This window comes from Citrus sinensis, chromosome 8 (assembly GCF_022201045.2).
Source record: "Citrus sinensis cultivar Valencia sweet orange chromosome 8, DVS_A1.0, whole genome shotgun sequence".
NCBI classification, from domain to species: Eukaryota; Viridiplantae; Streptophyta; class Magnoliopsida; order Sapindales; family Rutaceae; genus Citrus; species Citrus sinensis.
Genome location: NC_068563.1, coordinates 3862689 through 3890658, shown reverse-complemented (window position 1 = coordinate 3890658; position 27970 = coordinate 3862689). Strand labels below are relative to the sequence as shown.

General features: G+C 37.9%; 6 protein-coding genes across 10 annotated transcripts; 2 read left to right on the top strand and 4 right to left on the bottom strand.

The window, feature by feature from the left end:
* Nucleotides 1-582: 582 nt before the first annotated feature.
* On the bottom strand, nucleotides 583-5743 carry LOC102627369 (putative disease resistance protein RGA3). Of its 4 annotated transcripts, none has more exons than XM_052432425.1 (3): nucleotides 2029-5743; nucleotides 1840-1936; nucleotides 583-1162 (listed from the first exon to the last, which is right to left on the bottom strand). In XM_052432425.1, the coding sequence occupies exons 1-2, from the start codon at nucleotides 5457-5459 to the stop codon at nucleotides 1933-1935; spliced, it is 3435 nt and encodes a 1144-aa protein (XP_052288385.1). In that variant the 5' UTR covers nucleotides 5460-5743; the 3' UTR covers nucleotides 583-1162; nucleotides 1840-1932. The 4 variants fall into 4 exon arrangements, with proteins under 4 accessions (XP_052288385.1, XP_052288383.1, XP_052288384.1 ...); XM_052432423.1 differs by having other exon boundaries at nucleotides 583-1157; XM_052432424.1 differs by having other exon boundaries at nucleotides 1844-1936.
* A 2382-nt stretch (nucleotides 5744-8125) lies between these two features.
* Nucleotides 8126-10204, bottom strand: LOC102627848 (protein DMR6-LIKE OXYGENASE 2). Its single transcript, XM_006479338.4, has 3 exons — nucleotides 9382-10204; nucleotides 8765-9092; nucleotides 8126-8586 (listed from the first exon to the last, which is right to left on the bottom strand). The coding sequence occupies exons 1-3, from the start codon at nucleotides 9825-9827 to the stop codon at nucleotides 8326-8328; spliced, it is 1035 nt and encodes a 344-aa protein (XP_006479401.2). The 5' UTR covers nucleotides 9828-10204; the 3' UTR covers nucleotides 8126-8325.
* A 392-nt stretch (nucleotides 10205-10596) lies between these two features.
* LOC102628144 (uncharacterized) lies at nucleotides 10597-15973 on the bottom strand. Of its 2 annotated transcripts, none has more exons than XM_006479339.4 (9): nucleotides 15640-15973; nucleotides 14046-14246; nucleotides 13651-13748; nucleotides 13190-13259; nucleotides 12917-13120; nucleotides 12578-12834; nucleotides 12027-12117; nucleotides 11715-11931; nucleotides 10597-10958 (listed from the first exon to the last, which is right to left on the bottom strand). In XM_006479339.4, exons 1-9 carry the CDS (start codon nucleotides 15817-15819, stop codon nucleotides 10747-10749), a joined length of 1530 nt encoding a protein of 509 aa, XP_006479402.2. In that variant the 5' UTR covers nucleotides 15820-15973; the 3' UTR covers nucleotides 10597-10746. The 2 variants fall into 2 exon arrangements, with proteins under 2 accessions (XP_006479402.2, XP_006479403.2); XM_006479340.4 differs by having other exon boundaries at nucleotides 14046-14240; nucleotides 15640-15972.
* Nucleotides 15974-17238: 1265 nt separating this feature from the next.
* Nucleotides 17239-18415, top strand: LOC102608534 (probable inactive receptor kinase At1g48480). The gene is made up of 2 exons (XM_006480004.2): nucleotides 17239-17731; nucleotides 17850-18415. The coding sequence occupies exons 1-2, from the start codon at nucleotides 17239-17241 to the stop codon at nucleotides 18413-18415; spliced, it is 1059 nt and encodes a 352-aa protein (XP_006480067.2).
* A 672-nt stretch (nucleotides 18416-19087) lies between these two features.
* LOC102608820 (pollen-specific leucine-rich repeat extensin-like protein 4) lies at nucleotides 19088-21814 on the bottom strand. Its single transcript, XM_006480005.4, has one exon. It carries the CDS (start codon nucleotides 21696-21698, stop codon nucleotides 19242-19244), a length of 2457 nt encoding a protein of 818 aa, XP_006480068.2. The 5' UTR covers nucleotides 21699-21814; the 3' UTR covers nucleotides 19088-19241.
* A 1628-nt stretch (nucleotides 21815-23442) lies between these two features.
* On the top strand, nucleotides 23443-26535 carry LOC102609113 (pollen-specific leucine-rich repeat extensin-like protein 3). The gene has a single exon (XM_015530712.3). It carries the CDS (start codon nucleotides 23461-23463, stop codon nucleotides 26533-26535), a length of 3075 nt encoding a protein of 1024 aa, XP_015386198.2. The 5' UTR covers nucleotides 23443-23460.
* Nucleotides 26536-27970: the final 1435 nt, after the last annotated feature.

Genomic DNA, 27970 nt, shown 5'->3' with positions numbered 1-27970 from the left:
ATCATAGTCATAGCCAACCTTTTTGGTGAGGATATTATTGATTATCATTTTAATTTGGATAGTATTATTTGTTTAGGAGAATATATCAATGATGCGATTTTTAATTTTGAAAATTAAAGAAATGATTGAACTAATTTTTTCTCATTAATTGATAGCTTGGATATATTTTGTTACATGTTATATAATTATGAATACATATTCTTTTTGGTAATTTAATTACACAAAAGTACTTTTAATTTTACACAACCAAACAGTTTAATGGTTCAAAAATACTTTTTTAATTGACAACTAAACACCAAATGACTTTTTGTCCAAAAACTCTATTGGTATAAGCTCTATTCCTATAAGTTCTACTGTTATAAACTCTATTTAATAAGCTGTACCAAACGGAGCCTTAACATAAAAATGAAAAAAAAATCAATTTTAATTATAAAATATATTGTTTATAATGACCACAACGACTAAAACAACAACAATAATAATAATAATAAAAATAACAATATTTTTATGATATTTCAATTTATGTTTTAAATTATTCATATCCATAATAACAACGTCATAATTTAATAATTTATTGATTAATTAATATTAAATAAATTAATTGATTTTCCACGAATAATGTAATAGTATACATTTGGTAATAAAAGGAATTGGCTACACAGCATCAGTTTCCCAAGTACCTTTTAATTTTCTCCAACACTATTGAAACTTGGCACGATTTTGTACATCAAGAGATGACCGTCGAGATATAATAAAAGCGATCCAGAAATCAGTAGTACCCAGAAGTTTAAGCTACTTAGGCAAGATAGAAATGAATGCAGTCATGCAGATATAGAAAAGCAAATGCAGACATTAAGTAACCGCCATATCCGAAAGCTAAGCTTGTTGGGAAGAGCCTATCAGTAATAATATTGAAGTTCTACCATATGCGTTGCTCTTAATCTACAGGCATGATATAAATGACTGCTAAAACAAGGCATAGTTCTATCAGTAATATTGAAGTTCTAGCATATGCCTTATACATCAAGTAACTGGATCACCAGAATTCAGCTCGTTTACTAGCTCGTCGAAGGGCTTCAGCAAGGCATGGTGAGCAGGGGATGAAGAAGAATGGAATCGAAAACCTCTCCTCAGTGTTCACCACCACTCTCTATGCTCTGCACTTGCAGAAACACACCCCATTCACAAGTTTATTTTAACATATTAAATATTTATATTTACAAAAAAACTAGCAAACAGGATTTACCGTTTTCATTTTCAGATATTGGTTTCAAAACAAGCTGTATATTAAATTCTTTCTCAATTCTAAAAAAATCACATCAACAAACAGTATTTTCACTCTTTAAAATAAATTTTAAAACCACCATTGAAAACAATGCCAAACACGCCTTTTTTAGAGTTTTTAAATGCTGGTTGAAATTGACACAAGTGCTTATCAAAGTTATAACACACTAGAGGAGCCCTTGAACACTGTTTAATGAGTAAGGAAGAGACTGGTATGTTTCTTTTATTCACTGGATACCGTGTTATGTTGGGCTTGCACATCCTTTGGCTTTGCTTTCTTATTGGGAAGGCAATGACAGATAAATGATTCTAAACACACCAGAGAAAACTAAATGAAAGGTAAAAGTGAGTGGAAATGTTAAATAAGTTAAAAACTAACAATCCGTATCCATGATTTACAGAGAGAGGCCCCCAAGGCTCGAACACTGACTCAAAACTATGCTTCCCAGCATGAACTCTTTGATCAGTAAAACAAGTGTAAAGTTCACTCATTTTTCTTTTCTTTTTGACACATTAAAAAGGAAAATAAATGAATGAATAAAAGAGCATTCTTACATACATGTGGTTCAGCATCTCGATGCAACTGCTTGGAACTCTCTTAAGAGGCACAACAACCTTTTGAAAGAATTGTGTTATCCGCATTTTCTTTTATCTGCAGAAAGTTATATTTTCCATGTTCAAACTTAGTGCCCCAAAAAAAGGAAAAAAAGAAAAAAAAGATCAGTTGAGAAGGCCTTGACATACCTCTCAAAGAGACGCATGCAACAATTTGAACTCTCCTCCTCCACCAGTGTCTTAGAGGACAGTTCGACAAATGGAATGTGTGCTATTTTATGCCAATCCTCACCAGTTTCCTTCTCGCATCGCTTTTCTAATTCAGGACAACCCCACAGGTCCAAAGTCTGCAGATTGATAAGATTCTTGATGCTTGCAGGAAGACATTTCAATTTACAGCATCTACTGAATTGGAGAAATCGAAGAGAGGTAAGGTTGCCCAGCCAGTAGGGTAATGAAGTCAAATTTGGAAAACCAGTTACAGCCAGAGCTTCAAGAGAGGGGATATGCTGCCAGGTTTCAGGTAAAGCAGTTAAGGAACCAACAGGATTATGTACATTTCCTTGTCCATGGAAGCCCAAATGTTTTAGGGAAACAAGATGCTGAAGTCCGTCTGGAAAATCTACCAGCTCTGGGACACCCACAAGAGACAAATTCTGAAGGGCAGTGAGGTGTTTTAACCCATCGGACAAACAGTTAAACTTCTTGCAGTCTTCAATGTACAAAGATTCAAGAGAGTTCAGGCATTGCAGGCCCTGCCCAGGAAGAGATTCAAGCTCGTAACACTTACCAATATACAATGACTTTAGAGCATTGAGGCTTCTCAGGTCAGTGGGCAGGGCTTTAAGCTTGGTGAAATACCGCATACTCAATGATTGAAGACTGGTTAGGTTCAGGAAAATCGAATCTGGCAATGTCATCTTATCATTACCCTCAATCGAAAGATTGGTAAGTTTATTTAGATTTGATATTGAATGCAGAAAGGCCTCACTGCATGGTTGTACTCTTAACTCCATTAGTGATGGAAGGAAAGGCAAAGTCAAACTAGGACATCCTGATATGAACAAGTGAGTAAGACAGGGGAGCGTGTTTCTCCCTTGTTCTATTGAAAGCTTTTCCAAACTTGGTGACTCATAGATACTGAGTGTTTCCAAGGATTGGAATACTTTTACGCCTTCACCATAGAAATAGTGGTCAATGTACTTCACATGCTTCATTCCACTTATGCTGAGATGTTTTAGAGACGGCAGCTTCCCCACGGGAGGTAACTCTAAGCAGTTGAAGTTTTTGAGCCCCATAGAAACTAAATTATTAAGGACTGGACTGCTCACCCAAAGAGGGAAATTGATACCATTGTATCCTGATATTTCAAGTGCTTCAAGGTTCGAGTGAGGCTCAAGGGCTCGAAGTACCATTTCAGCATTTCCTCGCAACTCAGATTCACTGTCACTTTCCCAAGACAAGAAAAGTCGACGGAGGTTGGGTTTTTCACCAAGACTGGCCTCTACTGCATCCATTGGATTTCCAACTCTTTCAAGGTGCTTAATATGTAGTTGTCCACTGAGATTTAAGCCCTGCAGTTCATCTAGGCGATAACCTTTCTTTCTGCCCACAATGAAAATAGGAAGAGTCTTTAAGGCAGTCATCTGCCTAAGTTTAGGAGGCATGGAGGTTAATGAAGAACAGCCATTCAAGTAAAGATGATGCAGGTTTTTCAGGCGTTTCATATGATGTGGTAATCGCCGGAGAGCCGTACAGCATTCCAATTTTAGAATCTGCAAATTCCACAGGCTACATAGCGACTTTGGAAGAAATTTTATAAGGGCATTAGTGAGGTCCAAGTATCTTAGATGCTTTAACTTTCCAATTGCAGGTGACAACTTGGTTAATCTAGGGTCGATAAATTCCAGTGCCCGCAGACGATGAAATTTTGAGATATCAGAGGGACACTCACCAGAATTGGTGAGGATGATTGGATAAGTTGGTTGTATTAAGAGTGTCCTTGAGAATTCAACTCTGTACAGAGCATGTGGAATGGTAAATGAATCTTTAGAAAGAGTAAATGTGACATGGCGAGTTTGTCTTGATAAATGATCACTTGGTCTTTCAGCCTTGGTAATACAACATTCATCTCCCGCAATAGATTGGGCAAGATCATGTACAAGATCATGCATCTTGTAAATTTGATTGTATGTTGAACCATTGTCTCCAGCAAAGTCTTGGATAAGAGATCTCCAGTATAATTCATTGAATATCTCATTACCAACAGCTTCAGCCTCAAGACTTCCCTTAGATGAAATAAAACCATTAGCCATCCAAAGATGAATCAGACGTTCTTTCTTAATTTCAGCATTTTTAGGAAATACAGCACAAAAAGCAAAACATTGTCTCAATTCCACTGGCAAGTTGGCATAGCTCAATCGTAAGGCAGGCAAAATTGAATTTTCCTCCTGGGGTAAGTTCCAAAGTTCACTGTCTTTCACATGAAGCCACTCGTTTTCATTGCTTTTAAAGTGCATCAGGCTCCCTAAAGTCTTTGCAGCCAGTGGGACACCCTTACATTTCTTCACTATTTCCTTGGCGATTGCTAAAATGTTCATTGGCGGCTCTGTATCATTTCCAAATGCTCGTTGCTTGAACAACAACCAGCAATCATCTTCCGATAAATCAGACAAACGATACACCGGGAGTGTTCCCACAATTGAAGCAACTTTTGCAAGGCGAGTGGTGACAACAACTGAAGATCCTTTTGATCCACAAGTCAGTGTACATTTCAGCTGATCCCACTTCTCTTGATCTTCGTTCCACACATCATCTAAAACAAGCAAATACCTTTTCCCATCCAGCATATCCTTTAGGCGTCTCTGCAAAAGATCTAAATTCCAGGCTTCACTAACATTGCCCCCCGAAGATGTTATAATATCAGTCATCAACCTCCTCACATTGAAATCCTCAAAAACAAACACCCAAATCCTGAATTCAAAATGCCTCTTTATCCTGTCATCATTGAAAACCAACTGCGCAAGTGTTGTCTTTCCCAGGCCCCCCATGCCGACAATTGGATAGATGGAAATATCATCAGAACCGGCCACATCCTTCACCAAACGTTCCACGATTTTTTCTTTATCTTCTTCCCTTCCATAAACTTCAGGTTGAGCTACAACAGAACCAGTTTCGCGTCTTGCGCTAACCTCAACTCGCCTATCTGCTACTGCCTCTCGAAGATGAAATTTGATTCGCTCTTCGGCAATTCCATCCAACATCTCTCGTGCATCCTTAATTCTATTGCCAATATTGTGATAAAAAAGCACATTTGGACGAAAGCATGTAAGATAAGCAGCATGTACCTTGTTGTCATCAGCTAACCGGGAGGCTTCTGTTTTGTACTCGTCCAAGAGATCATCCACCTCGTAAGCTGCATCTTTAAGTTTCCTCAGCCAATTCTGCAGTGCCTTGTCCTTCAGTTGCTTCTCTTCTGCATCTTCAAGCACAGCCTGGATTGTTGAGAGTGTGCTTGATAGCTTCTCCATCTCTTTCTCAACACCATGAAGCAATCCGAGCTCGTTTTTGATCAGTGAGTTCAAATTGTCAAGCACAACTTGAAGGATAGCCTCAGCCATTTCTGTTAGCAGATCAAAAATCCAAAACAGTGTTTTGATGTGCTTTTTGGGTAATGGGATTGAGTGAACAAGATATCTAATGGACCTGGAAGACTTCTATCTGATGGACCCAGAGTGACAACTGCAAGGATTCTGCCAGGAAGCCGAAGGGGCCCCCCGTGGAAATTCCATTGAAAGTGACATAAGGAGAAAAATTTCCTGGAATCTACTGTTTTTATCTTTTTTCTTTTTTTTTTTTTTCTAAGCACAGTCAGTCTAGACTTTCAAAAAATGTGAACATAAATGCAAGATAAGAAATTTATACAATCTTGATGAATTGCTTTGGTTGTTTATTATTTTGGAGTTTGTAATGTTAAAGAAATTGAGTGATAAAAACACGCACAATCAAATATTAGTGCTGGTCAAGCCATCAAGGGACGTCCGGGCGTGTGATATAACGGCGAATACTGGGGACTTGGTTGATTGATTAGGAAGACGTTTGATTTATTTGAGTCCCTGTTAAACAAAGCAGGACCTGGATGTTAATTACAGCCCGTGGGCCGCGGCCCCGTTACGATGATTTTTTTGCGCCATTCAGTCGATTCATAGCATCATTTTCTCACCGGACATTCTTACGTTACGGGTATTGAACTGAAATTGAAATAAATTAGAATTAGAATGAGAATGAATGAGAATAAATTAAAATTGAAAAAAGTTGGAATTAGAATGGGAAGGAATGAGAATGAATTAGAATGAGAATAGAGAGTGAAAATGAGAATAAATTATTTACTTGAACTGTAGGAATCGAAATGAGCTAAATTGTCATAAATGTGTTTATTTTATTTTGAAATCGGAATCGAAATGAGTTAGATTGTAATAAATTACTAAAAAGTTCTTAATGAATTATTGTCATAATTATTATTTTATCTTTTAATTATAGTGATATTTATTCAAAAATTATTATTATTATTAATTATTGTCAATAATATATTGATATATTAATTAATTATAAAAATTATTAATTAATTATAATAATTATTATAAAATATATTAATTAATAATATTAATATTACTTATTTAATTATAATGATATATTAATTATTGTGATTATTTATTCAAAAACTATAATTATTAATATATTATTGTTAATAATGTATTAATATATTAATTAATAGTAATAATTATATATATTAATTAATAATAATAATAATATATGAATCAATTATAATAATTATATTAATTATTTTTAATAATAATTATAGTTTTTATATTAATTAATAGTAATAATTATTGCAATTAATTAATGATAATATATAAATTAATTATAATAATTATATTTAATAATTATTATAATAGTATAGTAATTAATTAATTATAATAACAATATATTAATTATTGTGATTCTTTATTCAAAAATTACAATTATTGATAATTCTTGTTAATAATATATCAATATACTAATTAACTATAATATACTAATTAATTAATTATGTATTTGGCTTTTTTATTTTTGATATTTATATTTTTTATTTAAAGGAGGGGTATTTTAGAAAAATTTGAATGTCAATAAAGGTAAAATGGAAACTTTGGGGAATGAGAGATTGATTCCCACCTCCCCCATGGGAATCAATCTCCCATTCTCCATTCCCAAAATAGTGGGAGGCCCCACGATTTTGATTCCGATTCCTGCTCCATTTTTGTGAAGAAAACATTATTAATAATTTTGATTCTGAATTTCAATTTCCCAATCTGATAAGTAAACGCACCAGACTATTGAAACTTGGCAGATGGCATGATTCTAACCTCTCTTATTTAGAAATGTAACCCAACCTTTACCTACGCGGATCCGGATCGGTGTAGGTGATTTCGGATTTTGGCAGAATGTTAACTTTGAAAAAGTTCCACCTTGTTGTGATTGATGCAAGCACCTTGGTCACAATGCTGAGACATGCTATATGACCAACCCGGGACTTCGTCCCCAAAAGTCGAACAAGGAGCAACAGAGAGCAATACCCCGAAAACAGCTAATGGAGGGATTTCAATTACTAGGGGATCTCCTGCGGTGACCCGATCCGATGATATGAGCGCCCTCACTGCTAATGTTACTATTCCGGATCACCTGCCTGAGTTGAGTTTGAGGATTCAGGCGCTCATAGAGTTTTTGCTGGCACAAACTTTCTAAAATCCACCATGGCAAATATCTCGCAAATAACTTTTGGGATCAATTCCTACAGTACCGACGTTCATGTCTCTGATGAGGACCATAGTATTGATAGGGACCGAGATAATCAGCAAGCCATGGGCTATATCCCGATGGCTAATTAACACTTTTCATCTACACTGGAGGAGCCTGATCTCGAGCCCAATTTTAGTGTTTGGCTCACAACAAAATAAAGACTTTGCTCGTCACTCGCCGCAAGCATCGCAAAGGGCGATTACATTAGCTCTTGTTTATCGCCTTTTTAATTAGGCTGTGTCTTATTATATTTTACTCTTATTTTAGATGTATTTATTTGTTTAGCTTGGAGGTTTTGGTCCACGTTCCCCTCCATATGTACCTTAACTTTTACTGTTTTATAGAAGGTCCATGCCTAACCCCCCACTTTACTGGTGGTTTAAATTAAAAAAAAAAAAAAAAAAAAACCTCTCTTGTTTTGAAAATAAAAGCTCTCAACAAGTCATGCAGATTCAGAAACAAATGCGGACATTCACATACAATGATTCTGTTCCAATACAACATTAAGTAACCACCAAGTTCGAAAGCTAAGCTTGTGAGCAACAAGTTGTAACATAAGCCTTATTCTTTAATCAGCAGGCATGCATGATATAACAAACTCCTAAAAAAGTTATAATTGCTAAAATAATCAACAAATTTGCTCTGCCATGATCAGTCCACCACCCTGAAATGCCTAATCTGTATGTTTTCGACATTTTGTTTCTTGTAATCACTTCGATTTCTAGCAACAACAAACTTTCCCCAGTTGAATTCCCTATACCTGGCAGGATTTTGCTCGTTTACAATCTCATCGAATGGCTTCAACATGGCGTGGTGGGCGGGGAAGACGAAGAATGGAATCGAAAACCTCTCCTTCTTAGTGTTGACCACCACTCTGTGCTCTGGACTCTCATATTTATCATTGCTCCAAACCTGAAAAAACATACCAAATAACCAATTCACAAAAGTAGCCTGAATGTTTAGGTGTCAATCACTAAAACCATTACCTTTCATTTTACATTACATGGTCGCATCCTAACTATTATACGTGCTGCTAATTCGCTTTCCCACTAATGATAAACAAACCACTTGAATTAGATAAGTCAAGTACCTGAGTGGCATCACCAATGTTAATAATATAGGCATCTTGGATTGGTTTAACAGGAATCCACTTTCCATCTGATTTCCTCCTTATTTGAAGTCCACCAACGTCATCTTGAGCAAGTACCGTTAAGGCACCTCCATCTTTGTGTGGACCAACGCCCAGAGCTAGCTCAGGATAAGGGCAAGGAGGATAGTAGTTGAATCGCAGAAAGGTTGTTTGTTCTTTAAAATAGCCTTGCAACCGATCAGCAGATAAGCCTAAGCTGAGGGAGATAAGTTCCAGTAACTTGTAAGCTAGCTTTTCCACCTCCCTAGCATAATCCTCACATAACTCCCTGGTGAACACGATTAATTAGATGGTACAAACAATCAGACAAATTAACATCTTGCTTAAGGCTAGCAGTTCGGCATGGCAAAAGATGCAAATAAGTACTGAAGGATGAAAGCTACTGCTTAGCCCAAAATTACAAAATTAGCATGGCACTCCCTTCATGCAACAACCAAATTACTCTATTATTTATATTAGTCTAAAAGTGAAGCCACAGGCTAAGTGGGACTCTTAATCTGTAGCCACAAATTTTTTTAAACTTACAGATAAGGTCAAACAAACTCAATTTCAATTACCTAAATCCAAGAGGGTACTCAGGCCATTGGTTAGTGAGCCTCCTCAGCTCCTTATCATCAGGCTCAGGAGAAGCTGGGAGAAAAGTTGGATCTTGCAACCAAAAATCAAACACTTCCTTCCAGTCCCTAACATTCTTGGTATGCTCCTGGTCATGATATCCCATAGGATGAACTTCATCTCTTTTCACTTTCTGCTTCTCCTCTATTGGTTGATCAAAGAATTCTTTTGCTGCCTTTTCAATCCTGGCCTTTAATTCTGATGGCGCCCCATGATTGATGACTTGAAAAAATCCCCACTTCTGACATGCATGGCCAACTTCCAAGACAAGTTGTTTGGGGTCGGTAGAGAGATCAATAACTGGGATTTCATCATCTATTTCCATGTTGTTTTGAACCTTTGGTCTGAATTCAGGGGGTTGAATGAAGGCTGGATCAACATCTCCCATGATTGAAACCAGCAGATTATATTTCTGTTTGTGATTGTGTGTGTGTGGGAGAACTTTCCTTTCTTCAAGAAACAAAACAGAGGTAGTTTAATAATCTTAGTGTAGTGTTAAAGTATGTACAATGAACATGGACATTTTTCAGTATGAACAAAGGAAAAAAAAAAAATTGTTGGTTGGTGGGGTACTGGGGTTGGTTTGGAAACTTCTGTAACGTGTGTAAATTTTTTATTGCTGGTTAGAGGTGGTAGTTATGATATTTTCCATCAGTCATGCTCATCTCTTACTGATTATTGACAAATCTGCCAGAGAAAGGTAAGAAACTTCTCCAAGTTTTAGGAAGAAGAGGGACAAAAAAAGACAGGCCATTCCACCTGCACAAGAGCACCTTGAAAACAGAATTACATGTCTTCAATTAGATGACATTTCGTTCTTTTTATTTATTTATTTATTATTATTATTAATTTATTACTTTAAGCGTAGAGGGGAGTAGTGAACAAAGTCTAAATTAATATTTTAATCTCTATTTTTTATAAAATTCAACCTCGAACTACCAGTAAAAAAAAAATTATACTTGAACCCCATAAGTACACTTCATCTTACCATCCAAGTGAAGCACAGTGAAAATAGAGAGCGCAATGCCCATCCATCCTCTAAATTTTTTGTCAAAAGTACGTATTGGACTGTTAATTTTCTTTATTGAATGTCAATGAAGCATTAATGTTCAACCAGTGGGACTAGCATTCCCTATAAAAGAAATTCAGGGACCTAATGAAGAAAAATCTTTCTGCTAACTTCAATTTCATTTGCATACCATAAATCTTTTAACAAGGGACAGATCCACCACTAAATTCTACTATATACAAATGACATCGAAATGTGAGACGGTATTATATAACAATGAGTAGAGTGACTCCAGTTATCAAGCAGAAGGCATGGAAGTTGAAAGGACCAAGTAAGTCAAGTACTGCAGCCCATCCTGGATATTTCCCACAGCAGTCGTCTGATCAGATCGGAGATGTTCAGAGAAGGCCTTGACTTTTTCTTGAACCAATGTTTGTGGTGAAGCATCAAGGGAAGTGGCAGTGACAGCCTTCATAGCTGCTTGGTAAGCTTCAGCTACATCAGCTACGCCTAAACAAAACATTAGGATAAAAAAATGTCAATACTACATGCAGTGGTCAGCAAACAAAACATTAAGAACAAAGATAACCATGAATGGTGATTAACTGATTAACACAAGCTTTCAAATTTCACTGGGAATACTATGACCCACAAATGAATACAACAAAACAAAGCTAACAGAAAGCATATTCTTGTAGCTCTAAGCCATGCATTACTATATGATAGCAAATGCAAACTACACCAACATATAGCATATCCAAAAGATTTGAGAAAGGCATTCTTTAGTCATCAATAAAATATCTACCATTTGATAGAAGCATCTTTTAGACATCAGGAAATTAAATGCTAAAATCTTTTGTACCAAGAAAGCAGCAAAAGGAATATGCCTTTACAGTGAGTCTCAAAACAAATTTGAGCATGACCATGCAAGGTGGCTACCGAAGTTTTTTTTTTTCTTTAAAAAAAGAAAGAAAAGAAAAGAAACTAACAGCAGCAGAAAAGAAGACAGCTTACTATTTTGGCTATCAGAATGACAGAACCAAGTAATTAAGGACTGGATATTTATGAACCTCTAGGAAAAATTTGAGAGGCTTTTCAATTCACATCTTATCATGACAGACAATAATAAAAGAATCTTTGTCATTTCAACAATGACAAGATATTGGCGTTGCAAAAACTGTTTCGCTCTAATTAATTACAAGGAACGTAATCAGCATGATGTCAATATGATCGTACGCACAGATATTTGAGAACCAAAAGACCAACCTGTGATAAAACTGCTGGAAACTGCTTCCACAAATCCTGTCATCAATTGTGCCTTTGTTCTGATTATCTTGGCCTTTTCAACAGAATCCACAGGCCAGTCAATATTCAAAATGTCAGTATCAGCATCTTCATCCTGAACCTTGTTAGTACTGGATATAATGGATTTACCAAGCATAAGCAACTGAGAAATAGCAAAACAGCACATTTCCGAGATTCTCTGCACAAACATACATAGACAAATTGCATTCAATAATTGTTTGCATAAAAAATAATTGTGAAAATAATTGCACTAAATTTAAATTATTTTTATACGTGAACCCCCTCCGAGTGAAGAGACTCTAGTCTGCCAGCAGTCCGTTGAATTATATCATTAACAGTTTGACCAGCTAAGGCATTTGTGAACCTGCAAAAAATAAGGAAAGAATTAATTACAACACATTGAAAAGGGGTCTGAAGTAAAGAAAAACAGTCATATTCCTACTGCTGAGTACAGTTTGTCTCCCAATGTCCAAAAATCGTGAACTCTCAATAGCGTCAACCCAGTTGCTATACTCAGTGTGATTGAATGAAAGAATGCAGAAGCCTACCATCCAACTAAACTATTTAAACACTTGCCAGGATAAAAATCTGCTTTTGTGTGTATAATTATAACCATTTCAATAAAATGAAAGATTGACTGTCAGGTTATGGAATGACAGTGAATTGCATAAACCTCAAAATTTGACAATGGGAGCTAGATCTGATTCCAAAAGAAAGATCGCATAAAGCCATAGAATCAACACATCCATGCAAGGGAGCACAAAAGTCAATAACACTGGATTACATGAAGCTTCCAAACAACTAATTTGAAATAAGCATATTACCCTGCAGCCATATCAGCAGCCTTACTGACACTTGTATCATGTAAATTCTTCATCTCATCGCCACTTCCCTCAGTTCCGGTCTCTACTTTCTTTCCTTTGTCTGACTCTCTCCCACTCCCTTCCACATCAGTACTCAAGCTAAAAATTTGCTGGACCTGTTTAAGCTTTCCATCATATACAGACTTCTGCTCTGATGACAATTTTGCTTTTCTTCTATTAAATAACAGTGCATAATGGTTGGACAAAGCCTCCAGTTCCTGAAAATATTACACAGTTCAATAATATTGAAAGTTTTGTACTTCAACCATCAACTTTCAACTTCAAAGATAAGAAAGTGACCTCCAGTTGTTCTGGACCCCCATATATGTAGAAGCATCGATCAAATGTCACTTCCTCATGTAACTGATCCTCATAACCTTCTTGTTCACCATCTTTAGGATTCTTTTCAACTTCAATGCCAGTCTCACTGATCAGTAGATCCATAGTCTCTTTGCCAACGAATTCAAGAACTTGCATTCCCTTAGCAGTAAAAGCTTTTCCAGTCTGTAACATAGAGGTGAGAAATTAGCATGGGGCAGCATTAATATACAAGAAGTAAAGGATTAAGCAAACCTCAATAAAAGATGGTGCAACAGAATCAGCTGCCACCGGTAAACCACCTTGTTGAATAGAATTCTCAAGCCTACAGGAGAAAAAAGAAATTCAATTCATTAGCAAATGAGTCAAAACCAACCTGCAAATCTTGATTTAATTTCTCACATGCAGTGGACTTGCAAAATACAAGATACAAACAGTCAATAAAGGAAATTGCATTACCATAGATAAAACAATATGAGTCATAATTTAATGCAAACTCAAACACACAAATGGCACAAATAGCCCAAACAGGCAAAAACAACAGCAAGGTCAAATCAGCGTGTCACTCAAAATGCAATTTGCTCATTTTATTTTATGAAATAGACAACATGACCAGAAAAATTTTGTTCGCTTGCACAAATAACTATTTTAATTCTCCATCTGAGTTAGTAATAGAATGTGCACCGAATAATGCATTCAACTGCAACTGAACATACTTCTGAACAAAATTGGCACTGCCCTTCCATGCACTTCCTAAAGCCTGCCAAGCTCCCGAAGCAAGATTCTCCACAGAATTATCAATAACCTTCAAACGCTGCAATAGTTGAGAAGAAAGAACAGTTCAAACCAGTGCAAGAAACTAATGTATCAGCAGTGGAAGACAAATACATGTGAGAAGAAAGTTCACATCCAGCAGAAAAGCGACTAAATTAGACTACACATAGAAGATAATTAACAGAATAAAAACCTATGTTAAATAAAGTATGATAACTTAAGATCAAAAACATAAAAAGCCAGTGACAGAAATGACGGAAAACAAAGGTTAGCATATCCAAGCGAGACAAAAGTACAGTTTTTAATATTAAAATACGAAAGTTCAACTTAAACTTGCCTGACCAAGGAAGGACTCCTCACTTGCTTTCTCCAATTTATCCAAAGCAGATTTTCGTCGCTTTTCATCCTCATCATCGCTTTCTTTTTCAGCTGCAGGTTCCTCTGTTTCTTCCTCTTCCTTCAAAGATTCTGATACTTCAGAAATTTGTATGTCCGCAATGCTCTTTGCCGCCTTCTCAGCAGCCACAGAAGCCTGCATCTACAACACATGGCTCAATAACATGCAAACTAACAAGGACATTGAACAGTAAACTATAGGTGTTAAAATCTAAGATACAGACAGCGGCCATTAGTAATCAACCTCAAAAATGTTACAAGTGCATCCTGATTACAAGTTTCAGAATCCCAGCCATGTTATTGTTTAAGAACTCGTATATTGTTTCAACTTAGTTCTTACACCAGGGATAGCTCGATTTTGTATATTTCTCACGCATCTAGAAAGATGTTTAATTTGATTTTTTATACAAGATAATTAAGAACTCTTCTTCTTTAAGTCCTATAGGTGATTAATTACAGTAAGATAGTTGAGAAGCAAAGAAAGCTCAAGGACCAGAAACTATCATGAAGGATGGTAAACCATAATCAGCATTCAGTAAGAAAGGCTTTTCACTCAATATAAGTACATACATTAATCAACGTTTCTTACAGCATAATTTAATTTACCTTACGTGACTGAAATTAAACTAATGACAAATAAATGACCATGAAAAGATAGGCTTCGAACCCTGCCAATCATAAATTTTGTGCAGTAATCCACAAATTGACCTTAATAATCATATCTGTCACAGTTTGCGCAAACTGGGGCCCTAAATTGAGATTTCAATTTTACATGTACAGTGATACAACCTTGCCCGAGATTAATGACAAGTCAGCATGGGAAACAGAGAAAGAAGCCCAGCTGGTTGAGGAGCACACAAAAGGTCTAGCTCGTATGCGCAGGGCACCAACATACCTCAAAGATTACATTACCTAAGGAATATTCGAGAAGGCACAAAGAGAGTGGAAAAGATGGCAGCTGTGATTTTGTTATTTTGTTGTGACTGTTTTTTCTTTGAATCATTCATTTGTTGGTTAGTTACACGTGTAATGTTAAGGGGTAAAAGATATATGTAGAGGGGAACACGTCATAGAAAGTAAGGAAATGGAAAATATTTCTTCTTCTCTCTCCGTCTTCTCCTGCAATCTCTGTTTCTCCAATTAATTTCAATTCTTTTTGCTTCTTTTTGCGGGAGTCAGCACTTACTCGAAAAGTGTAAATCTAGGATATAAACTCTGAGTTGCAGAGTTGTATCATACAGCCTACATGTCCCATACACTTATGAGCCAACAATTCCACATTTCCACTAAAATGCCAAATTCTCATTCCTGAAAACTAAAATCTCAACTTTTCGTTTGTTAATCCACACATAACCCAACTCTCAACTAAAAATAAAAGAGCAACCCTTGGCTCCAATATCGGAAAGCTTATTAAAGCAATCATATCTAGCCTTAAGAACAAAAACCCATTTCACATACTCAAGAAAACGAAGTGGTTCCAAAGAAAAAGTACATATTTACACAAATAGAGAGAGAACTGAATGAATAAAGCTTACACTGCGAGAGATCTCTTGAGCAGCCTTTTGAAGATCTGAAAGAACTGAAAATGGAGAAAATCCCCATCCTCCCCATCCTCCGGTCGTCGCCTCCACTGTGTCTGCTTTCGTTTCTTGATTTCCAGACTCCTTTGCTTGTTCTGGCGGTGGGTTATCGTTCTTGCTCTTCTCATCTTCCATTTCGTGGCCTTGAAAAATTGGTTAAGAAAACTGGGCAAAATGAGTGAGATCTGGAAGTGATAAATGTGAATGATTAGTGATTGATGAAGAGAGCTCTTTGGTTGCAACAACTGACTAAAAGTCGAGAATGGACTCAAAAACCAGATGATTCAACGTGTTTTTGAAGGCAATCAATCTCCGTCGTTTCGGTTTCAATTGATTCTATAAACGACAGCGTTTTGGTGATGGTTTTTTACTGTTTTGTCCCCTTTGTTTTTTTTCTTCGTTAAAATGAAATTATTTTAGACAAATATAATAACCATAACCTCGATTGATGATTAATCATCTTGATTATGGAGACACTTGTTAGTGTTACTGTTGTGATTATATTAGTGATTTAAAATTGATAAATGATTTATAGCTTAACGGTAACACCACCATGATACCAACAATATTTTTTGATTTAGGCTAAATTTCTTTTTTTTCCCTAATTCAATGTTTTTATAGTGACTTTTATCCCTCAAAATATTTACTTAATACATCATTTTAAATAATTTAAATAATACATTTATCCCTCAAATAATATAATTGAACAAGAATTTGACGATATAAAATTTTTAAACGGGTTTCAATAAGGGTAATTTGTTGCAATCTTTGGGCTTTGCCACGTCAACAAAAATAGCGGAAAATCATATGATATTATAGTGTTAATCGAAAAGTATTGCTAATGTTTTACTCAACATTATAAAATCTCTATGTTAGATTATTCCATTCAAATTTCAGTACTCTTTATAATTTCAGCTGCAACGGCTAAGTATCGAAACTTTATGGATATGACCCAAATAGATTCACAAATTTCACAAAAGATCCCTGAAAAAAAGTTGTAACAAGTACCACAATCTACAAAATTTCAACTGAAAAAATTGCAGCTTGTTGAAATGGTAGATGTTCTTTTGTTGATGGGTTACACAGTACATCAAATATACTCTTTGATTGCCTGGAAACTTTTATAAGTACTTTCGTTTAAAAATGCTTTATATAAACATATGTTTTGATTAAAAAGCTTCTAATTATGAAAAGTCAAAAGGCATTATTTTATAATTCAGTTGAATTCGATAATATCAACATGCAAGAATTTTTTTATTATTTTTCATTAAATAAGAAGAACACTTGTAATTAACCATACTTTTGATTAGATGAATTTTCAGAACTTGTCCTGTGTCCTTACAAAATCTAGCTATAAGAAGTTAAAAAAGATTTTAACACAAATAAGAAATTACCTGGCTTCTGCACAGATGATTAATCCAAGGTTTGCAGTGAAGAAAACAAGGAATGGTTAAGATGAGAAGAAGACAAGACAAAATCTTTCATCTCCTTCCAAAAAGTGAACAAAGCCTCTGAAGCTTCGCCTATAGAGAGAATTTCAGTTGGAAAAATAAAATGTTAATTCCTCCTGCATTTTTTGTTCTTCCAGTTCTGTTGTTCTGTTTTTGCCTTATATCTTCTTGTTTACAAGGGATCAGAGAAAGAAAAAAGGACAAATCCAGCTTTGGAAAAGTCACACTCACCAATGTGACTCCAGTGTCTATGCTTGAGGTTCAGGTGACACTGCCCACAATAGTAATCTTTGGAGATAAAACTGTTGCCAAAAAATATGATCCAGCAGCACTGACTCAGCTTCCAAAACTCAGGCTTGGAGAAGGTACTTTGGGGACTTTGTTTAAGATAGTTCTAGATTGCGGTTCCATCATCGCGATGCGAATGATTCGACCTGGTCTTGTTGGTGATGAAAACCTTGAGTCCTGGATTAAGTTCTTTGGAGGAATTCATGGCAGATGGCTTCTCCCAATGCATTTCAGCTTCTGGTACGGTGGAGAAGCTTTTATTTTGTATGATTATTTGTGCTTAGGTAGTCTTGAAGATCTCTTACATGGTAAGATATATATGATTTCATGTTTTGTAATTAATTCTCTTGATTTTTTTCCTTTAGTCTTGCGCGGCAATTTCAAGGGGAAAAAAATGTTAACTTGCATCAGTTTTTCCCAATGTAGGGAGCGAAGGAATGCAATTTTCTCCATTGAGTTGGAGAGAAAGAAAGCACATAGCACTTTCAGCTGCCAAGGCAGTGGCCTTTCTTCATACCCAAGTAACCAAAAGTGGTGAAGCACTAGTTTGTGGTGTGATCAAGTCTTCAAATATATTGATTCGACTAGACTGCTCTGCATGTCTTGCCAGCTACGAAACACCTTACATAGTTTCTCCGGCAACCATAATCAGAAGGAACATTGGGCGGGTGGCACCTGAACTGACGACATTCAATAAAAAGAGTAGTAGACTATTGTTTACACAAAAGTCTGATGTGTATAGCTTTGGAGTACTGCTATTAGAACTTATTACAGGGCAAAGGCCTACAATGACAGACTTGGGAGAGTACATAATAGAGAAGAGAAAACAAGAGGGCCTTAAAGGAATATATGATAAGAGACTGGGAGAAGTGAAAGAAAACATGGTTGAATTAATTGGAATTGCAAGGCTTTGCTTGTCTAGGAATCCACAAGAAAGGCCTCCAATGGATAGAGTGGTGCATATGATTCAAGACTTGCAGGATTGGGATTAAGATTTGGATTTGGAATTTTTCGTTTGGGAACGCTTTTTTAGGGTCGCTTCTTAATTGGGATATTCGAACCCAATAACTGTACATAATTGGACTGAAAAGAGGAAATAAAATAAAATAAATAAAACTACCAAGTTTTGTTCTCATGGCTTCTTTTTTTTCCGGTGTATTAAATTATTTGGTATCTTCAAACCGCATTAGGTTCCGACTAATCCAGATTCGAGCGGGGTAGAACCACTAGAGCAACAAAGCTCTCTCAACAAGTATTTGTTCTCATGTCTTTTAAGTACAATAACTCCTGTTAAGTTGCAAATGAAAGAAATTGCCATCTCCACAATTTAAGCATAGCAAATAAAAGAAACTGCCATCTGCAGATTCTGCACAATTAAAACAGTGTATGATCATCCATTATGTCTCGCTGTCATCTTCTTTGCAGTGTTTGTAGCTACAATCCGTGATAATTACTCTTGTACAAGATTAGTAACCATAATTGTTAACGGAATTAATCATTAACATGGGGAATGAATAGTAGTCGTAGGTACTAGAAATTTTCAACTCTATTAGGAGTGTGATTATAAAAATTGATGTGTTAGATTCATTCAGATTTGCTTATGAGTGTGATTATGTACTACACAAGCAAACAAGGGAAAAAAAAAAGTCATATATAATAAAGAGCCTTTTAATTCATACAAAAAATCCTCTCATTGTTGAATAAGGCTATTAAAAAATATTTTTTTCCTGAAGTCCATCTAACAAAAAGAATGTTTATATTGATATAGTAACTCGAAATGTGTATCAAGATAGAGTAAATTTGTCATTAATATGTCATTTAGTATCCTTGAAAGATAGGGGGAGGCGGCGACGGGTACAAGTGGCCAATGTTTGGCGGAAGGATGACTTCTGCTGGTGGAGGAACATTAGAAGGAGGGGGAGATACAATTGGTGTTGGTGGTGGTGATTGAACAGGTGGCGGTGGAGAGTTGACTGGTGGTGGTGGAGACTTGACTAGTGGAGGAGGTGAAGTTGGTGGAGGTGAAGGTGGGGGTGGAGACTTGATTGGTGGGGGAGGTGAAGCTAGTGGTGGTGAAGGTGGGGGTGGAGATTGAACAGGTGGTGGAGGTGAAGGTGGGGGCGGAGACTTGACCGGTGGGGGAGGTGAAGGTGGGGGCGGAGATTGAACCGGTGGTGGAGGTGAAGGTGGCGGCGGAGACTTGACCGGTGGGGCAGGTGAAGGTGGGGGTGGAGATTGAACCGGTGGTGGAGGTGAAGGTGGCGGCGGAGATTGAACCGGTGGTGGAGGAGAAGGTGGTGGTGGAGATTGAATCGGTGGGGGTGGAGACCCGACAGGTGGTGGAGGTGAAGTTGGAGGTGGAGACTGGATGGGTGGGGGAGGTGGAGGTGAAGGTGAAGGTGAAGGTGAAGGTGAAGGTGATGGTGTAGGGGAAGATGGGGGTGGAGATCTGACAGGTGGTGGGTATAAAACTTGTGGAGGTGAAGGTGGAGGTGGAGACTGGACTGGTGGGGGAGGTGAAAGTGATGGGGTAGGGGGTGGTGAAGATCTAACAGGTGGCGGATATGAAACTGGTGGAGGTGAAGGCGGAGGTGGAGTGTAAACTGGCGGGGGAGGTGACGGTGATGGCATAGGGGAAGGTGGGGGTGGAGATCTGACAGGTGGTGGATACGAAACTGGTGGGGGTGAAGGTTGAGGTGTAGACTGAGCTGGGGGAGGAGATGAAGGTGATGGCATAGGGGAAGGTGGGGGTGCAGATCTAACAGGTGGCGGATATGAAACTGGAGGAGGTGAAGATGGAGGTGGAGATTGGACAAGTGGAGGGGGCTCCTGTTTTGGTGGCATTGTGGTTGGTGTAGGTGACGATGGCTTTGGCGGCTCAACTATTATCGGAGGGACCTTGTGGCGGGGTACTCTATTCCATTCCCATGTTGGTGGTGTAGGAGAAGCTACTGGTGGCGATGGCAACGAGGGTGTTGGAGGAGCTGGTGCAGGTGTCTTTGGTTCTTGTGCTGGAGTCGACGTTGATGGCTTAGGAGTTGGGGCAGAAGGTGTAGAAGGTGGAGAGCCTCCCCATGAGCACTCATCTTTGCTGCAATCCACAGGTTTGCTAACGACTGGATAACATTCAGTAGGCAACTTTTGATATTCCATCTCAGCTAGACAGTTGCCTTTTTCTTCGAAGTAAACGTCATCTCTTGAACCTGAAATACATTCCATAGCCATTCCCTGGAAAAAATTATTAGAGAATGTGAAATTCAATAGATGTGGCAACTTGCAAATGTCAGCTGACACAAATCCTGTTAGCATGTTGTCAGAAATATCCAATCTCATTATATTATTCAGGTTTGCAAAGCTCTGCGGCACACTTCCGTGGAATTTGTTGGAGCGGATATCAAAAACTGTCAAGTTTTTATACTCCCCGGACCCGATTTCTGAAGGTAGACAACCACTAAGTTGATTTTCCATGAGGATAATCTCCTGCAACTCCTTCATGTAGCCAATTGATCGTGGAAGGCAACCAGTGAAATTATTGCTAGACAATACAATATATCTTGCAAGTGATTCCCCTATTGTTTCCGGGATGCTTCCCCTGAACCAATTGTGGTTCAAGAAAATAATATCCAGTCCTGTTTGGAAAAGTTCTGGTGGCAACTCTCCCTCGAAATTATTGAACCTGAGATCAAGATATAAATTCCTTTTCCAGGTAAGAGCGACAGTCGGGAAGGGGCCGACAAGCCTGTTGTTGCTGACATCAAATTCCTCCAGGCGGTGCATATTAGCGAAGGTTTCCGGGATGATCCCGCAGAGCCTATTTGTGTTGGCATGAAAATATATGAGATCAAGCAACCACCCCATCTCTGGCGGCAAATGTGCAGCAATTTCGGCTTTGTTCAGATCAATCATAGCCACAAACCTTTCCTGGTTGTCAATGAATACATCACATAGAACGCCGTTGTATTGACACACATCGGTGCCAACCCAATTTTCCGTATGGTTGTAAGGGTCCGAATAGATAGCCTTCTTGAATGCCTGAAGACCAACATATGCCATCTTCATCCTATGGCTCTCAAAAGTTTTGCCCTTGAGATCATACTGGTCTTCAAAATCGTTGGGAAGCTTGCCATCTTTCGGCAATGATAATGCCTGACGCCGAGCAATGAAAGCCTCTTCAGTTTTGGTTAAAGCAAAACAAAGGGAAGAGAATGAAGAAACGACAAGGAAAATCAAAACAAGGCAGCCAAAGACCGGCAAGGTCGAAGAAGCGTTAGCCATTTTGGTTAACACTTTCTATTCTGAGGCCCAGGCTGCTTTTTCTGGGCTGTGGATGCCTATGGCAGCAGGGGTATTATATATGTCTTCAGGTTTGTTGATACACTGCCACACATATTTGGTAAAATTTAGCATCTCATTCTTTTGCGCCTGAAAATTTGTTGGGTGCTTTTTATTCACCATACAATAATTCTTATGCTACTCTAAATTTAGATTACCTCCTAAAACATTATTTTGCTTACATTGCGGGTGATATTTTGGGCAGCTCTTTGAATTAACTGCAACAACTGCAAGCTGTATTAATTATTTGCTTGATTGTAAGACTTTTTCTTCGTGGAATGAAGATTGTAACCATGGGCTTAATTTTTAATCATCATGGATAAATGTCATTACATAAAATAAATCTCAAGCTTAATTATATTAGAATCATATATATATATATAGCTATATGCTCTTTCGAAATTATAATCTCAGTTACTCTTCGTTAAAATATTGTATCTTTGGTTTAAAAAAAAAAAAAAAAGCTTACGTGAGACTGTGACACTATAATTTTGTGTGAATAAATATATTTGGAAGTACATACATTCAGTTGGCGATGTTTTTGAAGAATACACAGCATAGTTTTTTTGGCATTGTTAGTGTTACAATTGAGTTATCATATGTTTTGCTGTTTTGTTTCTTCTTTATGGTGGCATTGTTATGTGTTATTTGTATGATTGGATACTTGGATTGAATCAAAAGTCTATAAATTTCTTCTTTTTTTTTTTATAAAGGAGAAATAATTTTCATGCCCTTTTATAATTAAAAAAAAAAAGTCTAAGCTGGTACCAACAGAGTCTATTTGTGATGGTTTATTTTGAGGCTTTTTTTTTTTTCAAATTTGTGTTGTCCTCTGTAACAAAAATTGAGTTTGAGGGGATATTATATATGCTATATGAGGTCTACTTGGGAAGCCAGAAATGGCTCAATCTGCAGAAATTAAATCATATTGTTATGGATAGCCGCTGAGTAATATTAATAAAAATTATATAAGCAAAAATTGAACCAATCAGGTCACATGCAACCGAACCGAACAAAATGAATTGTAAAAAGAATGACAGTGTATTTGAGTAAAATTACAGAGAGGCTATATGAAAAGCTGTCAAACTTTTCTTCTTCATCATAATAAAACTTCAAATGCATTCTAAATTCGAAACAAATGCACAAATAAAATCATAAACGCGTAACAACATCAATAAGAATTAACAGTAATTATATACGTAGAAAATTCAGTTTAAGGTTTAAGTTTGACAGTGTATTTCAGTAAAATTATTCAATTTACAATCTAGATATGAAGTACCCCATAACCGGGGAGAGAGTGTCCCAATTTCTACATAATTGTTTGACAATGTATTTAAAATTATTTGTCTTATTGTTGGTGTTATGTATTAATGGTTTTCTTAATTTATTTCAACATCTTTTTGTTACATTTTTACAAGAAAATTTTAATTAAAAAAATAAGCTTCATTCAAATTATCTGTCTCCCATAATTAGCTATAAATAATATAATCTAAATATAGGCTTGCAATAATCAGACAAATATTATGCGGTATTAAGATAATTATGGCGAAAAACAATGAGAGGCCAACTTTTCCCAACCTGTCAATGCCTATCAAACTTGAGGCCCACGCTGCATATAAATATGCAAAGCCATTGAGAGCATGCAACAAGCAGCCTTGGGCCTGAAACCAAGGTGTAGCAAAAGCAATAGCGAAAGTTCGGGGAAATGAAAGTTTTTGGCTGCTTTGTTCTCTTCTTCCTAGTCACCTGCTCCTCACTCTCATCCATTTGTTTGGCTTTGTCCGATGCTGAAGCGGCTTTCATTACCCGCCGCCAGCTTCTAACATTACCCAAGGATGGCAAGCTTCCTGATAATTTTGACGACGAGTATGGTCTGAAGAACAAAACTTTTGCCAATGAAAGGCTGAAGAAAGCATATGTCGCTCTTCAGGCATTCAAGAAGTCCATTTATTCGGACCCTTTTAACACAACAGCGAATTGGGTGGACAACACAGACGTGTGTTCTTATAACGGTGTTTTCTGTGCACCGGCATTGGATGATCCCAATATCACCGTTGTGGCTGGCATTGATCTGAATGGTAACGACATTGCTGGGAGTTTTCCGGCTGAGTTGGGGCTACTGACTGATCTTGCATTGTTTCACGTCAACTCTAATAGGTTCTGTGGGATTATTCCCGACTTCTCTGACTGGAAACTTATGTTTGAGTTTGATGTCAGCAACAACAGGCTTGTTGGTTCTTTCCCGAGAGTTGTTTTATCCTGGCCAAGTCTTAAATTCCTTGATCTCAGATACAACAATTTTGAGGGAGAGTTGCCATGTGATCTTTTTGATATGAAACTCGATGCACTTTTCTTGAACAACAATAGGTTCTCGTACAGCATTCCTGAAAAATTAGGAAGATCGACCGTATCTGTTGTGACATTTGCTCACAATAATTTCAACGGTTGCATCCCAAGATCTATTGGCAACATGCAAAACTTGAACGAGATTATACTCTCGGACAATAAACTATCGGGGTGTTTCCCATCCGAAATTGGGTCGCTTAAAAACTTGAGAGTCTTCGATGTCAGCTCTAACTTGTTCCATGGAAATGTGCCGCAAAGCTTTTCAAGCTTGGAGAGTATACAAACACTGATTCTTTCACATAATCAGCTCACGGGATTTGTGTCGGAGCAAATTTGCAAGTTGCCAAGCTTATCCAATTTCACATTCTCTTATAATTACTTCCAAGGATTGGGAAACGAATGCATTCCAGGTTCGAAGGTGAACAGTGAATTTGATGATACCAGCAATTGTTTGGCAGAGAGGCCAAGTCAGAAGTGGGCTAACACATGCGAGCCGGTGGTGAGCAATCCAGTGGATTGTAGTAGGGACATGTGTTCGGCAGGAGGCACTCCACCATCTATACCTTACACTGCTCCTCCAAAGCCAACGACAATTCCGCCAGCACCCGAACTGAAGACCCCTACACCAGCTCCTCCAACACCACGAGAAGCTAAAGTCTTACGTCCAAAGGGCACAACTCCACCTCCAGTACGAGCACCATGGGCTCCAACACCTCAGCCGTCAAAACCATCACCATCACCACCAGTGCAATCTCCCCCAATAGGAGTGCAGTATCCACCCCCAGTTTCTCCTCCACCACCAACCCCGTTACCACCTGTGCAATCACCATCGCTACCAGTACAGTCAGCTCCCCCACCTTCTCCTCCGTCACCACCACGAGTGCAACCGCCAGTGCAATACCCACCTCCAGTTTCTCCTCCACCACCAACACCATTACCACCTGTGCAATCACCATCGCCACCAATACAGTCACCTCCCCCACCTTCTCCTCCGACACCATCACCGCCAGTGCAACCGCCAGTACAATATCCACCCCCGGTTTCCCCTCCGCCACCAGTGCAATCACCTCCACCAATGCAGTCACCTCCGCCACCAATGCAGTCGCCTCCACCAGCTTCGTCTCTGCCACCATCACCATTACCACCTCCCCCAGTTCAATCACCACCACCTCCATCGCCAATGAAATCTCCTCCACAATTGATACAGTCTCCACCCCCAACTTCTCCTCCAACAACTTCTCCGCTCCGACCCGTTCAACCCCCATTGCCACCACCTCCACATCAACCATCGTTATCTCCTCCTCCTTTTAGATCTCCACCACTAATTTCTCCTTTGTCTCCTACAGCATCAAAACCATCATCACCAGCGCCTGCGCCAACCAAACCATCATCACCGGCGCCTGAGCCATCAAAGCCATCAACACCGACACCTGTACCAACACCTGAGCCTTCGAAACCATCACCTCTGACTCCAACACCTTCAACGCCATCGCCATCACCAGTGCCATCAAAACCATTAACTCCAGCTCCTGGACTAATGACCCCATCCCCAACACCTGAGCTAACAAAACCATCGGCTCCAACACCTGAACCATCGAAACCGTCATCACCAACTCCTGAGCCTTCCAAACCATCACCTCCTATACCAACACCATTGCTTCCACCAGAGCCATCAAAACCATCCACTCCAGCACCTCAACCATTCAAACCATCAGCTCCAACTCCTGGTCCGTCCAAACCATTAGCTCCAACTCCTGAGCCATCAAAACCGTTAGCTCCAACTCCGGAGCCACCTAAACCGTTAGCCCCTACACCGGCACTAGCACCTGAGCCATCAAAACCATCAGCTCCAACTCCGGAGCCACCCAAACAGTTAGCCCCTACACCAACACTAGCACCTGAGCCATCAAAACCACCTACTTCAATATCTCCCCCAGTTCAATTTTCACCGCCTCCACCAACGCAATCTCCACCCTCACCTTCACCAGCTCCACCTCCACTACCTGTCCAGTCTCCACCTACACCTTCACCTTCGCCAGCATCATCTCCACCACCGCCTCCTTCATCTCAACCATTAGCACCCCCACCAATCCAGTCCCCACCACTAGTAGGTTCAGCAACTCCACCACCACCAGTTTACTCTTCCCCTCCAGCTGTTCAGTCCCCACCTCCACAGGCATCTTCTCCACCACCTCCAAACAACTCTCCTCCGCCATTTGTTCAATCTCCTCCACCAATGGTACAATCTCCACCTCAATCAATTTCTACTCCACCACCTGTCAACTCCCCACCACTACCTATCCAATCTCCTCCACCAACGCCAACTTTATCCCCTCCACCTTCTACTATTCCTCCACCTACGGAATTCATGCTCCCACCAAACATTGGTCACTTGTATCCATCACCGCCTCCGCCTATCTTTCAAGGATACTAAACTTCATACTATTGGCAAATTTGTTTTATACTGATACTCATTTCAAGTTATTGAATGCAATGTAAAAATTCATTTTGTTAGCAAGATTACTAAAAAAATTCTTCTTTTTTTTTTTTCAACAGTCCAATTCATTGGCATTATGATGTGATATGGGGGTATAATTTTGTATGAAATTTATGGGCTATATATATACATACACACACTTTGTCCTCCCATATGGTTATTGGTTTATATAAAATCACTCTAGTGCACTAATTTTAATTTAACTGAATAATAATATATTCCAAAAGAATATAGATTAGTTTTTTAAAGATTCTGGAAAATGTATGTTGTGTTTAGCGTTTTAATTAGTTTGTTTTCCCTTTTTTTCTTCTTTAAAAAGATGATCATTTTCATTCAAATAGTAGTTTTTATTATGCTTACATCTTAAAGACAAGTTGATGAGCCTATTTCAAAAGTTAATTTTGTTTCACATGAAATTTACCGAATCCAAATGATATCAATTATTCAAATTTGATTTGATTGAATGAAAGGAAAAGAAATTTGACTTAGTGTTCGTTGTTACTAATTGCCATTTTTATAATTTGTTTTTAACTTGATTATTTTACTATTGCACAACTTTTGTCACTGTTACTAATTTGTTGATTCATTAAGGAAATGAGTGACATTACGTGTTCTATTATTGGCCAGGTTACAGTGTACTGATTTTTTTAATTGGCCAGGTTCTATATTACCAAATGACATTGTGTACTGATTTTTTTTTAATTATTTAGCATAACATCAAATCAATTCCTTTCCCCCACTCATATTCTTCCATTGTAATCGAATTCGGTCTTCATAGATTTCTCGAGATATTTTCTTACGAAGTTTATTCTAGCATCTATAACTACTTCTGGTTTACGCACTACATGGCTAATAAACACATTTACAAGAATTAGCTTATCAACTCGGATTAGAATTCTCTCCTACTCTGATATTTTATTACTTTATATGATTAGTAGTTGATAAATGAGAATACAATAATTAAGTAAATCCTGAACATATATAAATAATAGTAGATATATGTCAAAAGATTCTTCAAAACTCGGATATGATAAAATCGTGCATGAGAGGTCCTTATCCATCAACTCCTCAAATAGTTACGTACTGAGTTGAGATGACTGATAACTTATCTTTTTATAACATTGTACTGTACCATTAAGATTTAATTATTTAATAATTATTATTCATAATATTGTAAAAAATTCGGCATAAAGTTTAGCTCATTATTAAATCTAAATTCATCCTATAATGAGAACAACCAATCCATTAGTTAATGAAGATAATAATATGTTGATGCCGAAATCTGGTCGAGCTGATGATGGTGACCAGATTGTCTTGTGAGCTCTAATTTTTCGTGATTGAATGTTGTCTCTTGTCACTGTAACAGAATTTG